Source organism: Callospermophilus lateralis, chromosome 7 (assembly GCF_048772815.1).
Source record: "Callospermophilus lateralis isolate mCalLat2 chromosome 7, mCalLat2.hap1, whole genome shotgun sequence".
NCBI classification, from domain to species: Eukaryota; Metazoa; Chordata; class Mammalia; order Rodentia; family Sciuridae; genus Callospermophilus; species Callospermophilus lateralis.
In genome coordinates this window covers 108,730,448-108,748,801 of record NC_135311.1, presented here as the reverse complement: position 1 = coordinate 108,748,801, position 18,354 = coordinate 108,730,448, and the positions used below count along the sequence as shown (strand labels likewise).

General features: G+C 44.8%; 1 protein-coding gene across 5 annotated transcripts; it reads right to left on the bottom strand.

The window, feature by feature from the left end:
• Window positions 1-2,346: 2,346 nt before the first annotated feature.
• On the bottom strand, window positions 2,347-12,160 carry LOC143402988 (cytochrome P450 4A6-like). Of its 5 annotated transcripts, none has more exons than XM_076860461.2 (12): window positions 11,950-12,160; window positions 10,618-10,749; window positions 10,285-10,329; window positions 9,709-9,836; window positions 7,791-7,915; window positions 7,290-7,444; window positions 6,756-6,862; window positions 6,482-6,672; window positions 6,248-6,381; window positions 5,036-5,100; window positions 4,812-4,888; window positions 2,347-2,515 (listed from the first exon to the last, which is right to left on the bottom strand). In XM_076860461.2, exons 1-12 carry the CDS (start codon window positions 12,158-12,160, stop codon window positions 2,347-2,349), a joined length of 1,539 nt encoding a protein of 512 aa, XP_076716576.1. The 5 variants fall into 5 exon arrangements, with proteins under 5 accessions (XP_076716576.1, XP_076716577.1, XP_076716579.1 ...); XM_076860462.2 differs by having other exon boundaries at window positions 10,618-10,759; window positions 11,972-12,160; XM_076860463.2 differs by lacking the exons at window positions 2,347-2,515; window positions 10,285-10,329 and having other exon boundaries at window positions 4,845-4,872; window positions 5,037-5,100.
• Between the last annotated feature and the right edge of the window lie 6,194 nt (window positions 12,161-18,354).

Sequence of the window (18,354 nt, the reverse complement as noted above, 5' to 3'; positions counted from 1 at the left end):
CTTGCAGGCAACAGGGTCAAATTTTTGGCAACACACTTTTTTTGGAATCTTGTGGTCAGAACACCTGCCCATGGTTGGCAACCCAGAATTCTGAGCTCCTGTTTTCCTGTGCTCTATGAGTATGACCAGCATACTGTATCATCTGGTACCAGCGGACCTACTAAACCTCCTCCTGTAGCATTCCCTGCTCATTCTCCTGCCCCCAACTCTCTCCTCTCCCCTTGGTCTAGCACCAAATGTTCAGCCCTTTCCTGCCCCTCTTCAGACCAGGACTGAACAGCTTAGTGACTTAGGAGGTCAGGAAACAAGGAAGGAGGTCCTGGCTCAGGCAACTTGGGGAGAAACCCTTTCCACGAAGCAGAGCACAGGATACTGGGGGAGGCGAAGGACTCCAGGGAAGTCTGTCTGTGGAATCCTGAACTATGAATGGTTCAAGGAAATAAGGGAACCTGTGTTCAGATCCAGCAAGAAAAGCAGGGTGTGGTTTGAGAGAGGATGATTGAAGTCAGACACCAGCCCAGGGAGCCTGGTGGGAGTACTGAGGGATATGGGTGCTGAAGACCCAGAGATAAGGGAAGCAGATGCAGTTGTGCTTGGATGCCACACAGGGGTCATCCCAGGGCAAGGAGCACTAGTTCTAGGCAGTTACCAGACGTGAGCAAGGTCAATGAAGCCCCTCCTCAAGAGTGGCCAGCCATTTGCTCATCTGGGCTCCTTCCAGCCCTTGCTGGAAAACTGTCCACTCCTGAACCTCCTGAGGAGGCTGGGACTCGTGGGTTACCAGGTGTCTGATGACATGGCCAGGCTGGGCTGTCTTCTCACATCTCATTGGGTCTGTGAAGAGCAGGGTCCTCAGCCAGGTGTGGTGGTGCATGCTTATAATCCCAACTACTCCGGAGGCTGAGGCAGGAAGAATGCAAGTTCAAGGCCAGTCTCAGCAACTTAGACTTTCACAACATAAAATAAATAACAAGAGGTGGGTATGTAGCTTAGTGGTAAAGTGCTTCTGAGTTCAATCCCCAGTACATCAAAAAGAAAAAAAGAAGAAATAAAAAGGTCCCCCAGGTCTCATGCCAGACCAGGACTGCAAGTCTTTCCTGCTCAGCTCAACTCCAGAAGGGCTCTAGCTGGGACCTATTCTGAAAAAAATCTAGCTTGAGAAACATCCCTTGGATAGAATGGAGGCCTGGTCTTTTTTTTCCCCAAAGGTGTGAGCCTCTCCCTCTGAGCTCCCAGACAAGAGATTTTTTTTTTTTCTAAACACAGCCACTACATGGGACCCTCATCAGCTATGGGGCATCAGGGTTGAGATGTCTGGAGAGGTGGGCCAGGCAGGAGTCAGTCCTGGTGCTACAGGGCAAATGTCATCTCCTTCTCCTTCCTCAGGAAAGACTTGTCTCCCTGCCTGTCTCCCTTTCCCTCTATCTCCTCCCAAGGGAAGACAGGCACTATATGTGACATTAGGAACTTTATTGCAGGGAGGAGGGAGATGGAGAGGCGTTTGTGAAAGACAATCAGGTAGACAGAAACCATGCAGGAGAGGTTCAGATAGACAGATGAGGTGCCATTTGGGGAGGGATTCTGTTGGGTTCATTATCGGCTTCTAATGTTGCTCAAGTCCTAAACTTTAGAGCCCACGAATATGTTACCTCATATGTCAAAAGGAACTCAAGTTTTCATTAAGTAAAGGATCTTGAGATGGGGAAATTATCTTGGATCACCTGGATGGACTTGATGTAATTAGAAGGTTCCTTACAAACAGGAAGGAAATGTGAAGACAGTAAGAGAAAGAAGTTTGCAAAGATGCTGGCTTCAAAGAAGTGCAAGGGAGCCAGTATGGAGGAAAGCAAGAAATGCAGCTCGAGTCTGAGAAGTCAAGGGTCAAGATTCTCTCTAAACCCTGCAGAGGAAGGCTGGTTACATCCACAATTTGGTCTTCTCTCAGTGATACCAGTGATACCCACTTTGGATTTCTGATTCCAGAACTGTAAAAGAATAATAATTCCCATTATTTAAAACCACTAAGGTTGTGGTTATTACAGCAGTGTTAGGAAACTCAGAGAGAGAAAAACATGTAGGAGGAAAGGGAAAAGACAGGTAGAGGGGCAGGCAGGCTGGGTTATGTGCATAGTCAGAGATGTAGGCAGGTGGGAGACAGGTAGATAGACAAACAGGTAGGGAGCCTGGAGGCAGGTGAGAGGACAGACAGGAGGACAGGGAATAGGCAGATGGGAAGAAAGGCAGGTAGGTAGACGGGAAAGCAGGATGTGGGCAGATAGGCTGGGGACAGGAGCAGGTGACAACACAGCTAAGAGGCCTTCAGAGCCTGCTCTTGACCTACCAGTGTTAGTGGAGCTTTCTGAGACGCAGGTGGATCCCATTCTTGGACTTTAATACAAGTCGCGGTATGGGAAAGGGGATCCTGGTGGGATCTGGCAGCAGCTCAAAGCGGAGCAGGGTCAGGGCCACAGCCACCTTCAGCTCATTCATAGCAAACTGTTTCCCAATGCAGTTCCTGGGCCAGGCAGGGACAGTGAAGTAAGCATTGGTCTTAGGCCTGTTCTAGGCTGGGCAGGCAGTGGTCCCTGAGCACCAGCCCAGAGCTGGGCATTCAGGGTCCTCTTTCATGGGGCCTGCCTGACACCTTTACTTACAGATCACACATTCCTCTATCTCCAAGCCTTGGTTCACACTCTCCTGGTCTTTGACAAGGTCTATGACTGTTTGAAGACTGGCCCTGATGTTACTTTTGCTTTCAGAAGCAGGAAATTTCTATTAGGACAGCACCAGTACTCTAAGGGACAGAGTCCAATCACATGAATAACTTAAATAATTAATTTTTGATTGTACATGTAGAGTAGGTGATGGATTGGGGATCCTTGAGCTGCAGCCCCATCTGCCACCCACAGGGTGATTAGGCTTCTGCTACTCTCTAACCCCCTCATTCCACTAGTCTGTAGCCTTCTACTTATACTCCAGAACTGTCCCTATTTGCCATCTTTAGCTGAAGATTAAATCCTCTCCTGGACTCCTCTGGTGTCCCTGCGTCCCTCTCCCTACACACCAAGCCACAGCCCAACTCAGACCTTCCCATGCCTTCCATCATGCTCTCCATGTCCAAATGCCCAAGCTCCCTCCACATCTCTCTGGATTGCTGCCTTACCCACCTTCTGCCTGTCCAGTCTCACTTTCTAGCTCAGCTCAGGCTGTGGCGATCATAGAGAATGTTCCCTTCCATCTCTGCCTACATGTCTTAAAATCTCAGATCAGTGATCAGTTGGTCCTCACCCCATGCCAGCTGCCTCTCCTTCCCCCTTCCAGGCCTTAAAGGTGCCGTCCAAGCTTTATTTAAGGACACATCATAGTCCAGGGCCAGTCTGCACAGTGCTAGGGGTGTGGAATACTCTACAAACTGCTCAGATGAGTGAGTGAAAGAATAAAGAAGGGAACAATGTGTCTTAAGCTTAGGTGTTTGTCTCTAGAGAATGCACTTTTTTTCCTTGACTTTGAATTCTTGGAGTCAGTGACAATATCTTTCATCTCTATGTTCCTGTCACCTAGCCTATATAGGTCCTGGCACAGAGAGGCTGGCTTAATAATTTATCTTACACCAAATTAAGTTAGTTAATGTCACTTGATTTTAAAAATTCGGTTCACTTAAATTTAGTAATGGAATGTAAAACAGAATGGAATACGAGGAAAGGCAATATTGGTTTTGACCTAAACTATCTAATACTCTCCTGCCCCCTAGTGGCAGAAACATGATTTGCAGCCAACGTAGGAAGAAGTAGTCCCAGAATTAAACAAATCCTAGAAAACCAATTTCTGGAAAAACAATTTGCTTAAAGCCTCTTCTATGAAAGCTGACTTACCATTTGAAGGACTCATAGGCATATGGGCTGAGAAAAAAGCCTACTTCTATTAGTTTTTAGTAAAATTTATATGATGTTGTGTCTCACTGGTTGATTTCAGCACCTTTTGTGGATGAAGGCAGCAGCCCTTTTGGAGTGAACCTTTTTGGAGGAACCTTTCAAATGTTATGTGCCACATACCAAATAGAGTGGCTTTCTCTCAAAGGCAGTTTACTGTCCTCATTTTAGTGCTTTTTGTCTGAAGCTGGACTGTAAGTGTAATTTCAAGGTATGTAGACCTTACTTCACCTGTCAAATTTTGACAACTAGGAATGTTGTACGGGGAGTGTGAACATTAACATGTAGTCAAACATCATGTTGGGAGAGACTGCAAACATGAGGCTAAGGGGCCATATACACTGGTGGGATGCTTTCTTCAAATAGCTCACCTTTCAGTCTCTAACTGAATAGTTGGCACATTCCAGGCCTTGGGAAAAACAAACACTAGCAAAGTCGTCACTTCCTTCAGTGCTCTGAGGATTGGAGACTTGAACAGAAAGGGTGGTGGGCTGGATTTAGAATATGTGGAAGAGAGGGCTCTACTTGGTAAGAATCCCGGCAACTGAAGTGAAATTTATAAGAGAATTTCTAATTCACAAAATCATATCCTTAAAGTGCGAAAAACACCAGAATATGCTGATGTGTGGGACACCCTCTGACAGTGAAATTTTGTGTGACCTTGGGAAGGGCAGAGGACCAGCATGTCCGTGGTGTGCCCTGCACTGCCATCATTCTTTCATGCACTGACATGCCCACATGAGGTTTCTTTCCCATGAACACCAACAAACAACACCATCCCTGAAGATGCTGTACAGCAACTTCAGGGATCACAAATTTTGGGTATATGCCCAGAGACGATTCCTCTTTCCCCCATCCAATGACCAAGACAGGACCCCTCACCTGGCTCCTCCTGAGAAAGGCAGGAATGAGTGACTATGTCGGGAAGAATCTGGTGCAAACCGTAAAGGGTCATATACCTGCAGAGAGAGAACAGCAGGACCAGGATAGACAAAGGTCAAGCTCCTGATTCTGATCCACGTGGGGACAGGCTATCCAGAGGTGGGTGTAGAGGGAAGTGGTATCCTCAGAGATCATTTCCTCCCATCCCCTCCGGACCTCCATACCTCTGGGTTTGGCCACACTTTTGAGTTGTGGTGAAGGCCATAAAAGGACAGCGTGACTATGATGCCTGTGGGGCAGAGAGAAGATCGATGACGCCCATGGGGTGAAGCCCTGATCCTCCAACCAGCAGGGGACATGCATGCACAGAAGGCTGTTCCTATAAAGCATGACTTTGAGCAGAACATGTGTGGATTTGACAAAACACCTGAGCCCTGGCAAGGAGTAGAAAACCACAAATCCAAGAGAGAAGCAAGAAAGCATCGTACCTTACTTTTGGGAATAAATCTATGGGAGATGATGTTTTTGAAAAATTCCCACTGAGGAGTACACATTAATTCATTTAGTCCTTACAACAACCCGCCAGGGAAGATGGCAGGATCCCTATTTTTCAGATGAGGCAATTAAATTTCAGAGAGGAATTGCCTATGATCACATAGGTAGGATGTGGCAGGGCTGGGATTCAGACCTAAGGAGGTATGAGCCAACAGATGGTTGGCTACCATGGCAGGGATCTCATGTCCGGTCATAAGCTGCTCTCTCTCATCAACCTGAGGCTCCTGAGGGACTGGACACATCTGACCCATGCCATGAGATTTGCTGATTTCTTTTATTTGCCTTGACTGAATGAAAGACCCACTTCTCCCTAGCCCCTGTCTGATACTTTTCTACCTTCCATATCTCAGGAAATAGAATTTTAGAGCTAAAGTCATGAGATACTACATCCAGAGGCTGACATCTCTATAGAAAAGTTTCCAGGGATTGAGATGCATCACATTTATAGATATGTGCACATAATTATTTGCATTTCACCAATTTTTCTGCACATTATACATCCTCTATATTTCTGCACAAATATAGAGGATAATAAAAATGATACAACAACGAGGACATATGAACATCATGGATGCCCATGATTCCTACAGTGTTGAACTAGAATCAAAGAACATCAGTGCTAACAGACTTAAATAACTCTAGCACCATAAGACCAGAGATTCTAAAGAAGAAGGAATGTTAGCTAAAGAACAAGATAAGTTTAGGATGCTAGTTATGTGGACTATTAGAATTGGAAGGAAATTTATAGGTCATTTGGGCATATGTACTGGAAAATACACAGGGAGGCATAGACAGGTTCAGAACTGCGGAAGCACGTGGGGATTTCTGATCCTTCTTATCTCTGGGGAGATCTTATGTGAATAAGTCTGGGAAGATCATACCTTTGGGTAAAGAGCGTCCATCAGGGAAGGTGACAGGTGTTTTGAGGTCTCTGACAACAACTGGTACTGGTGGGTAGATCCTCAGGGCCTCCTTGATGCACATGGTGGTGTAGGGCATCTGGTCCAGGTGGTCCCTGAAGTGAGGCCATCTTGAGCAGAAGGCAGGACCTGGGAAGACTAACAGCTTGTCCCTACCAGAGGCAGGGCTCTCCCACCTCTTGAGCTCTCACTCACCAGGTGATGGAGGCTCCATCCCCCAGGAGGCTCTGGACCTCCTCCCTGCACTTCTGCTGATGCTCAGGGTGTGTGGCCAGAGCATAGAAGATCCAGGAGATAGCACTGGCTGTGGTGTCATGGCCCTCAAACATGAAGGTGTCCACCTCGGCACGCAGGTCCTCATCAGACAGGCTGCTCCCATTCTCCATCTGGGGAGGCCATAGATAAGAGAGCAGGGTTTGTAAATTCCCTCCCCTGGGCAAAGCCCCAGGTTTCTTTTCCACATACTCACTTTGGCAAACAGGAGGATGTCCAGGAAATCCAAGTGCCTCTTCCTCCTGATCTTCTCCAGCTCTCTCTCGTTCTGCAGCTGAGCCTTCCTTTCTTTGATCACTTGGTCTGTCCCAGAACAGCAGTTACCAGGCAGGGCTGAGAGCCACAGAAACCCCCAGAAGCCCCATGTGCCTCCCTGCACCAATTTGGGTACCTCGTAAAACTCAGGATGAGTGTGGTGTGTGGGTCAGGGGGCCCAGAACTATCAAATGCAGGTCAAAACTCCTGTCTAGAGTACAGCACATAAAGTATTTGTATAAGCTTTTGGGATGGGTCTCATCAATATTACCAATGGGATGGCACAAGTAATCCCTTGCACACTGTCTTGCACCTTAACATTTCAGCTCCCAACCCTTGCAGTAGGGAAGTACTCAGCGTTTGTGTGTCCTAAGTCCTGCTGGAATACCAGGGGACCTGGCTGTGCCTGAGGGGTCATGACCAGCTCTATTAGACTGCCCCTGGTAAAGGAGAGGAGGCAAGGAGGAGACAGAACCTGTGTGCTCATGGGCAAGTTGGCAGGCACGGTGGAACAAGCGGCCATCAGAGGACAGACCATAGATGGTGTCATTCTGGTGAAAGACATTTCTTACACGGTCAAAAAACAGGTTGTTCAGGTCCCCAATGGCTTTGATGTAGGACTGGGAATGCCTGAGGGAGAGGATGCAGAACATATTGGACTGTGAAGAGAGAGGACCTGCAGGCAGAGTGGGCTCTGTTGTGGAGTTTTCCTGAATTGTGGGGACAGACAACACTAAGACACACATTACTTCTGCCTTACAGACCTTGTGAGCAGGCTGCCACCTGTATTGGGGATCAGGGTTCTGTGGCTGGGACAGGGTTGATTTTGGTAGGGAATTAGGGCTTGGTCTGGGGCTGGGGTCAGAATCTCTCTTTTTGTGGGGGTGATCATCCATACTGATCTTTCTGCCTCTCAGGTGAGTCCACACCAATTGGTTAAGAACAAGGACTCTGTAGCTGAAGGGTTATCACTGACCTGTCCAACTGGACATTGCCTTGGTAACTGAAGGCACACTTCATGATGGAGTCCAGGGTCATCATGGAGATGTGCTGGAAGATCTCTACAGAGGAGTCCTTGACAATGAGTTTTTCCCATTTGTCCTGTTGTGGGATAGGGGCAATGATCTTCTCATTTTCCCTAGAAGGCTTGTGCATCTCCAGATATCCCATTCCATGTCCCTCACTTTAGAGAGCAGATGCACTAAAAAATGCTGAAGCAAATGTTTGTTAAATGGTGCCTATATTTTCACAAATTATTTAAAAATTAAGCAGAGTATCCTATAATAAGTTTTTTTTTGAGTTTTGAAAGCCAGTTATAATGTTTTGTTTGACCAGTAAAATATAGAGCTGAGTTCCACCTGAGGGACTGGTAGGACTCTAATTTTAGGGGATAAATGTCTGGAGGCAAAAGAAAAACCTAAAACTTAAGTTGCTGCTATAGGCACTTCTAATGGGCCACCAGGGACTTTGATTTCTGTTTATTCAACAAAAGTTTGCTGAGACCAATTGGGTCAGAAATCAGAGTTTTGACTACACTAAGGTTTTATCTCAATCCTGTAAGAATGGCAATTATCAAGAGTGTAAATGACAATAAAACCAGGTGAGGATGTGGGGAAAAAGTACACTCATACATTGTTGGTGGGACTGTAAATTAATACAACTACTCTGGAAAACAGTATGGGGGTTCCTCAGAAAACTAGGAATGGACCCACCATATGATCCAGCTCCACTCCTTGGTATTTATCCAAAAGGTCTAAAATCAGTATACTATAGTGATATGGCTACTTCATAGTTTATAGCAGCACAATTCATAACAACCAAGACATAGAACCAGCCCAGATGTCTGTCAACAGATGGATGGATAAACAAAATGTTTTATGGAGCCACAAAGAGGAATAGAATTATGGCATTTGCTGGTAAATGAACGGGACTGGAGAACATCATGCTAAGTGAAATAAGCTAGACTCAGAAAATCAAGGTTGAATGTTTTTTGTAATATGTAGAAGGTAAAGCAAAATAAGGAAAAAGGGAGGAGATGTCAGATATCATAAAAATAAAAATATAGAGAAGATCAGTGATGTAGAAGACAGGGTTGAGAGGGAAGGGGAGGGTTGGGAAAGGGGAGGAAATTAGGAATAAATTTGACTAAATTATGCTATGTGCATGTATAAATATACCACAGTGAATTTTACTTTTATGTATATCTATAAAGCACTGATCAAAAAATAAGTAAATAAATGAGTGAAAGGAAGACCAGTAGAGAAAAGGAAGAAGACTAGGGAGAGGGAGGAGGGGAGGAACAGGAAGGGGCAACAGTGACTGAACTAAATTTTTTGCATATATGATTTTGCCAGAATGAACCCAACAATTGTGTATAACTATAAGCACTAATAAAAGTGCACTAATAAAAATAAATTAAAGTTTAGGTTGCAATTAATGGCATGGCAGGTTGGCAGTGAGAATGCAGACCTGGTATCCTTTTCATTGCATATGTTACTCAAGTCCATGCAAAAGCCCCGGGCCTTAGGTCAGAGCCTGACTGAGTGACATCCTGGCAGTTCTAGCCTACCTTTGAAGCTGCTGTTGCCCAGGTCAGCCAGTCCTGCTGTCTGGCATGATTGACTATTCCTCCAGTTTACTGTTCTGAAGACTTGGAAGTGGGAGACAGGGTCTGTATCCACCTTGATGCTCTCTGAGTTGCACCATAGCAAAGTGTGGCTCTATCTTGATGCCTGGGTCCTCTCTGTCCCATCTAATTTTTAGGAATCTACTCTCACAGTAACGTCCTGAGAGTGTTATTTCATCTGACTCTGTCTGATGGCTGTCTGTGTTAGATAGGGGAATCTGAGAGGGGCTCTTGAGTGGGTGAGTGGAAATGAAAGAGAGAGACTCACCAACATCACTCGGACAGAGTCAGCCACGATTCCCACATAGGGCTTCAGGATGTCGTAGTGGAAGGCTGGGGTCAACATCCGCCGGTGCTGGAACCACGTCTGTTCATTTAACAGGAGCAAACCATACCCTGGACCAGAGATGGATATGTGTATGTGGGTTGAAGATACCGAATCAGAGATACCCCTGGGATAATTAGGGAGGTACTATGGGGTAGAGATGGGGAAGATAACATTGAAGAAGGTGGAATTTCTTGGACAAAGGAAGGAGGGACATGGTGCATTTCAGGAATGTGAATTTCCTACATGGGCTGGTATATCATAAAAGCTGTGAGATAAAGGCTGAGAAAGTGTTGTGGACAGGAAAAGAAAGGCCATAATTAAATGTCAGCCTGGGATGTTTGGAGTAGATAGATGGCAGAAGACTAGGAGGTCTCATACCAGCACAGGAAGGAAGGAGGGTATGGTTAGAAGAAATGAGACTTGATTTGGGGATGGGACATTCCTTGGCCTTTCTGTCACCTGTTGATCTTGTGAACCAGAGAATAACACTGGAAACCTAACTAGAGACATACATACCAATCCAGGGAGCCAGGAATCTGTAGGTGCCAGAGGCCTTTGGATCTGAAAGGTTTAAAGTAAAGGCTTAACAGGAAACTGGGGACCAAACAGTGCAGTCCCAAGGTAGCTGTGGTGTAGACTATGTGTTGCCACGAGTTCTTGATGATTACGAGTTGGCAATTCGTTCCCTCCCACCCCCTTCTCTGTCCTGATAGTCAGCTGGGCTTAGGAAGGCAGCTCCATAGACCAGAAGCTGAACACCCCCAGGACTATGATGAAGAGAAACAGGCCATGTTATCAATGCCAAAGAACGGGACAGCTTCTCTTGCCAGAATGAGGTTTCTCTCTCACCTGATCTCCCCAGAATCACCTTCATGTAGTCAGGGTCATAGATAATCACGTGAGCTTTGCTGCCCCAGAGCCAGCGGGGAAAGGCACTGGGGAACTTCTCTACCCATGACAGAATCTGTTGTAGCTCAAGATCTTTTTGGATCTGTCACCAAAGGAAAGACAAATGAACAAAATCTTTTGTTTAGGTCTAGTCCTTGCAACGGAGTGATGATCAGGGTGACTACAGGCACATAGTTATGGATCTTTCAAGAGATGTTAGAGATTTGGAGCTGTTTTGCTGACCTATCTGTGCTGACTTCCAGAACTTTGGTGTCTCCCAGGACTTGCTCAAAGCTGGGATCCTTTGGCCTTGTAGGATGGAGCTGTTGGCATCAGAGCCTCATTCTTGACATAAGCTCCATATCTTCCTCCTCCTCTTAAGTGCGTTCAATGCACAATCCCTTGCTGAGCCCCTCTCTGTGCTCCTTACATTGCTTTGTGCCTTCCTTCCCCAGGGCTGTCAGGATAGGGGGGTTGGTACTGCACCTCCCCAGACCTTTGACTTCTTCTTTCCCTCCTTTTTCTGTGACTCTACACACCTGTGCCAGGCTCTGTGCTGGGCACTGAGTTACAGCAAAGGACCTCACAGTGTAGGATGAGTTGGAGCTAAACAGATCTTGTCTATTAGGGTAACTCAAACATCAATCTCCCTCACCTGGAAGGTACAGTGCTTCTGTCCCACTCACATGGGCCTATGATCATCAGGGTTTCAGTCCCTAAAAATCACCTATTCTGAAAATTCCCTTGATCTTCAGCAAACCTAGCTGGTTGGTCCCTCTACTTGACATTCCCCACCCACTCCAGCAAAGTAAGCTCTTTTACTGTGGTTTGAAGTCTTTTGAGGGTCTTTAAAATTGTCACCACACAGCATAATTCCTCAAGGCAATTTTTATGAGGTTCCATAAAAATCGAGGCAAGCTCCAGATCAGGCACTGATGGCATTCAGTGACTGGGGCAGGTGAGCCTCCTAGATAGGAGGCTGGTTCTTTGAGAAGAGCTGAGGAAGGTAGCAGTGCTCAGCTTGGAAAGGAGGAGACTACAAAGGACCAACCAACCACAGTCCTCCAAATGCAGGGCTACCAGGTCAGATATCAGATCTGTCTGGTGATACAGTGAGTGACAGAGCTGAGTAACAGCAGGACAGGCTTCTTTTGAGGGAGTGAGCTCCTGGTGCTGGGATGGGCCAAACCTAAGAGGTAATCTGGGTGTTCCTCACATGCCTAGTGCATGCAACAGGCTTTGTCCTGTGGACTTCCTGGCCAGTCTCTGGGCTACAGCATCCCTCCCTCCTACTCCCCTTTCCATTGGTTCCTACCTTGTGGCCAAATAACCAATGGGAGGGTGTAGATGGAAATTGCTGGAAGGCTTTGAGCAGCCACTGCCTGCGCAGGTAGAGCTGGGCTGCCTTGAACAGGAACAGAAGCAAGCCGAGCAGGGAGGCCAGCTGGAGGAACCCAGAGATGCTCACTGGGAGTCTGGTGAGACTCAGTCCAGAGACACTCATGGTGCAGCAGCTGCTGGATCACTAACTGTCTGTCGCTGTCACCTTTGACTTCCACTACTTATGTTCTGGGAGGATTTCCCCGCCCACCTGGAAATGAGGGCAGAGCTTGACCTCAGAGTCCAGAGTTGATTAACCTGAAACATCCACACGATTCTCCTTGGGAGGCAGAAATTTTTAGTCAGCTGACAGTGGTAATGGTCATGCACACACCCACTTTCCCCTCTCTGTATTATTTTTTTGTACATACTTATGGGGTACAGTGTGATAACATGAATACAGCATGTTCTGATCAAATCAAGATAATTATTATTTCTTTCTTCTTACATATTTATCATTTCTTTTTTTTCTACTGCAAAAGTTTTATTTTATTTTTTTAAACTATCTAACAAGATCATCACACAAAAATAGCTATTCTGCTAAAACGTGTCTAAAGTGAGGGTCACCATGCCCTGGGCTTTTTCCCAGACTTCATGGTTTATTAAGGCTGCCACTTTCCTGGTCTCAGCAGAGAGTTCCTTGAGTTCACTCAGGAAGCCCAACACCTGCATATTTACATCGGAATTGCCCATGCCAAGTTCTCCTGATGGGAGGTGAGTGCTCATCAATTTAGAGCATCTAAGTACCACAGCTGCCAGTCTCCTACCAGGTGTATCCATCTCATGGGCAGCTGTTGCTGCTTGGTGTCCAGGGCTGTGGTGAATGAGTGTCATGTATTGCTCTGTGAAGCATTCAGCCACTTCCTGAGGGGGCTGAGCATGCCCATGTGGGCTTTGGGCACATTTGCCAGCTCCTACTGCCTCTGATGGGGGAAGTCTTAGCTTCAGCTCACAAGCCTTTTCCTGTGGCTTCTCCCTTCTTTGGCACATTATCAATGAATTCTTTGGTGCCCCTCCTTTGAACTGAGCGTGACTGTTCTCCATCCCATGCTATCTTTGCTTTTCTGGAGCAGGTAGGGTTTCCTTCCGCCTTTACACACCTCCCACTGGTTTTTAACCCTTCTGCTGCAGGAGCCTTTTTGGTCATGTTCTTCATGTACTGCAAGTGAGGACGCTCGACCACTCTCTGACCTCACACTCTTTTCCTTTTGTCTTGGTGCCAATGGGGGTGTTGGAACAGATCACAGGAGGCTGCTCAGCTGTGACCTGAGGAATCCTCAGTTTCCCCTCTTCCATAGAAGGCTGGCTCTTCAGGCTATTGTTTCTCTCTTCTGGGGACCTTTGAACTCTTCTATGTCTTTATAAGATATATAATAAATTTTTTTAAACTGTAGTTACCCCTTGTGCTGTTGTGGTACCTAAACCTCTCTCCTAAATGTAGTTTGGTATCCCTGATCTGAACTCCCTCTATCCCTCTTCCCCCCACCCTTCCTGGTCTGTAGTGACCACTGTTTTACATTCTACTGCTATAAAATCAACTTCTTAGCTTTCACATTTGAGTGAGAAAATGTTAGAGTAGGCCCCACTGGCAGGCCTGGATGAATGAAGCATTCACCGCAGGAGGAGTGGGCACTCCTCAGCTGAGTCCTGAAAATATCTGTCACCAGTGAGATGCATCCGTGGGCCCAGGTTTGGTGTCAGCCAATTTCTAAGGGCTGCACAGATTCCTTCATGGGGAGTTAGCTCAATGGTTTACTCAGAGGGGGCTGCCCAGCTGTTTACCAGGGCTGCTGGTGGGTGGAAGAGGTCCCTGAGGTTCTTTCTGTAGTCTTGGTGAACTTGCTGCATCATAGGACTACACTTGAGTGAGCCTCAAGATGCTGTTGTTCAGTAGAAGCATGTGCAGTGGAGGGCAGAAAATGGGCAGGACTCTTCCTTTGGAGGTACTGAATCAGTGTAGATTCTCTGGCAGCTCTGAACACCCTGTGAAGGTTGCAGGCTTATCTAGTAGCAAATTCTTCAGGTATTGGAGGGTTTACTGGGGACTGCTGTGGGCCTCGTATTTGCTGTGTGAAGTTTAGGTTTTATCTTGCTTGGAGAGATGTGATGGTAGGTACTGTGTGCTCTACTTCCTTCTTTGGAAAGCCATCCTGGATATGTAGGCTGTGTGGCCTCCATCATGACCCTGCACTCCTACACTCTCCTTCAAACACTCCAGTGAAATGGTAGTTTTGTTTTCTTTGATTTAATCCTTGGTTGTGGAGGGAATGTGCTTGGTAGCTCTAATCTGGCATCCTACTAATGACAATCCACTGGGTATTTCCTGGGAACCAGGCAGGATGGTAGGTAGTAGGCACAAAGCAATAAAAATAGACATGAATCCTGACCTAAAAGAATTCATAATCTAGTTTACCAAACGTTCAGTAAGTATGATTGGTTGAACTATTATTTTAGTGATAAGAAATTGATGGCAGAGTGGCAAAGTGATGTTTTTTTGAAAAGACATGACTATTGATAGTCTGTGGTAGGATTAGAATTTTTCCCTATTGGACTATAAAACTGCCTCCCCTGACAACTTCTGAAATGTTTCCAACAACCTTCACCTTTACCTTTCCTAATAACAAGTAATCCATTACATAAACCATGGGACTATCTCCCCCCTCCCTTCTTTATCCTACAAAAAGCTTGGGGAAAGGGCATGCAGCTATTTACATCCCATTCCACTGAACTTTCCTCTAATTCTGTGGTTATTTTTCATCCTTAACTTTACTCTTCTTCCCTGACCTGGGACTCTTGGACCTTGACTCTTCCCTTACTTGGCTCAGCACCAGCTTTGCATCTACAGATAAGAGACAGTAGTGGGAAGATATGTGGAGTCGGAGTCTGGCTTTGAAATGTGGTTGTGAGTTTTTCTGGCCCTCTCTAAATCCTGAATTCTTCTTTTTAGTTGGGCTCGTAATGTGGTAAAAGCTAACATTTAGTGAGAAGTAAGTTTATGCTGGGCACAGAGCAAAAGACTTTACCTGATCCTTATCACAACAGAACAGATAAACAACAACAACAAAACAATTCATACTATAGATGGAAATATGAGGCAGGAACAGGTTAGTTGCTTTCTCAGCCTTACCCAGTTGATAAGAGGTGCTGCCAGGATTACTACCTGCCAGTCTTGATCCAAAGACATAGCTGTTATACATTAGCACAAAGGAGATGAGGACTAGGTTGAGCCTCATGACACTCCACTGGGCACATATCTTACATTGAAGGTCTCAAATGTTCTAGGAGGTATTTTATGTTTGCTATATTTTATCCAGGGGTTCTAAGTAGCAGGAGATGTGACAGATTATCTACTCCACATATAAGCACAAATTCAAGCCTCAATATCCAAGGTAGCCCCTGTGAGAAGATGTATCAAAAAACATGTGATTAAACGTGCATAGTCATATGAAGAATTTTGAAGGATATAAGTAAAGCTTATAAGAAAGTGATAAAAAGAGAATATAGAACTGTATCTATATTCTCTATAAGTTTAACTCTTACACAAATTTTGCTTTGCATCATAAATATTTATTAATAAGTAAATACCTTGTCCATTTATTTGGTATTCAGATACTTCAACCAAGACTTCTGGAAAGTTGTTACTGGGCATTGTATGTCCTTATGCTTCCCACTGTGCCTGTGCCTACTGATGGTGACTAATAAATACTGACTAATTTGGTGAATGAGGGAGAGAGGGAATGGGTAAAACTCTGGAGTGGCTGGATTTCCATCTTGACCACAGCAAGTTCAGTTTTTGGGTGCCATAGTTTATAGTAAAATGAAATCAATATTTTTCCTCCCACAAGCTTTCTGGTTGAGTTTATAAGCAAAGAAAAGCAGAGGAGAGGCTGTGGATTCTGATGAGGTATCTTGAAGCAGGTATTGCTTTGGGGCAATCACTCCAGGCTTTACTTGGTTTTTTTTTTTTTTTTTTTTTTTTTTTTTAAGCCAAGTTTGATTTCTTATGTCTCTTGGACCTGAACAATGACACTTTTGCTTAAGGGATTGGACTTGAGCTCCCTCTTTTTGCCCATAGGACTAGGGGTAGTAATGGGAGTAAGCTTCCAATGTCCTGTACTCCCTGGGCCTGGCCAGCATGACTCCTTGCTGCTCCAACTTAAGCCACGGAGCTGCCAGATATCGTGTCCAGGATCTTCTGTTTCACTCTCCTGCCTCAAACCTCCAGCCAACACTGAGTATCCAGTTGTTCCCTTTCTTTACAATTCCATGGTTGAGGAATAGAAGAGTGAGGGAAGAGCTTGGACCTCAGCATCCATATGTGATTAACCTGAGGGATCTGATTTGAGAATTAATGGAAAAGCTTTACCAGTTGACAGAGAAGATGGACATGTTTATACCCTTCTTCCTTCCCCATATTATTCACAATATTTAGTGGGTACCTACCATGTACCAGGAAGTATTCTAGTTCATGGGGCACACTGACAAGGAATACAGGCACAGACTGGATTTCAAGGTATTCATTGTCTTGTTATCAAGTGTTCCTTAAGAGTACCTGATTGATATATTATCCCAATTCAGTGATGAAAACTAATTAGAGTGAAGTAAAGAGAAGTGTTCAAAGGAAAATCACCATTGGTAGTCAGTCCAAGGTCACATTAGAAATATTCTCTGTTGGACTCTATAACTGCCTGCCTTAGTTGCATCAGAAATATTCCCTGGGGTTGTCCTATCCAGTTATGTCCCAGGGCAACTGGAGGTGGATGGAGCACTTAGATTCAGGTGGCTCAAGGCCCAGGTCAGCTTCTTAGTTCATATAGCCAGCAAGTTATCCTCTCTGCACCTCAGTGTCTGCTTTTATGACATGGGGTAGTGATCCTTTTCCCAAATACCCTAGAAGATAGTTCAGTTTTCAATAACTTACTGCTTTAACAAACAGTTGTTTGACCTTATGGTCTGGTGGATAAAGGCAAAAATCAAAAGCTAAAAAACAAAATAATAGCACAATTAGACATGGTAAGCCTGAGAATAAAATGTTCACCAGATATAGAAAAGACTAAATTAGAATAGGGTCTTTTTTTTCAATTGTTGATGGACTTGTATTTTATTTATTTATATGTGGTGCTGATAATCAAATCCAGTGCCTCACACATGCTAGGTAAATGCTCTACCAACTGAGCTACAACTCCAACCCCTAGAATAGGGTCTTGAAAGATGAATGGGTATTCACCAAGCGGGGGGTGATACACGGAGGAACAGTCAACAACAAAGTCATGGAGAGGAAGGGGTCATGTTAATCTTTAAGCTCCTCACCATCACTTTTTTTTCTGATTGTCACCCCAAAATGTCAAATCCAATTTGCAGATATATTATCTGAAAACAGAAAAGGTGTTTCAGGAAGAATCCCTTGAAAGCCAGATCACTCAGGTACCAGATTTGCTCTTACTTAATCCTTTCCCCATATGAATTCTTTTTCTCATCACCCTCCATTTTTGCCTTATTTCATGAGAGGTGATTCATTACTCAATCCAGGGGGCTGGAATTCAGTTTTTTCCCCGAATCCTGAGCCCTTTCAAGACCAGAGGGCAAAGGGGCATGCAACTATTTACACTCCATTCTGCTCAACTTTGCCCTGTTCTGAGGTTACCTTTCCATCCCCAAATATTGCATGAATGAAATAATGAAATATAAGGTATTTAGGAAAGGGAAATTTTCATGCCCACCCTCCCCTACCAGGGGCTCTTGAATATCTACTCTCGCTCTACTTGGCTCTGCAACTGCTTTTCACTTGCTGCACTGGGGACAGTAGTGGACTGTTCAGTGGAGTCAGAGAGTCTGACTTTCACTTGTGTTTATGGCTCTTTTTAAAAATCTCTGAGTCCTGAGTTCCTTTTTAGTTTTGGCTTATAATGGGGGAAATTGCTACCATTTAGTGAGCAAGTGAGCAGTTAATTGTTCAACACACTGAAAAAACAACTATAAATATATACACTCATATATATATGTGTGTGTGTATATATATATATTTCCCTCTCAAACATACACAGAAATCATAACTACACAGGATTTAAGTTTTAAAAATTTGTTAAGGACACATTTTTTTTGTGGGTGACCTAATGTATGGTCTAGTCTAAAAAAAGTTCCATTCACTGTTGAGAATAATGTTTATTCTTCAGCTGTTGAATGAAATGTTCTATAATTATCTCTTAAGTACATTTGATTTATAGTATTATTTAGTTCTGATGTTTCTTTAAAAATGAAAAAAAATTCTCATAGTATAGATAGGAAGTCTAAGGTAGAAAGAGGACAGCTGTTTGCCCA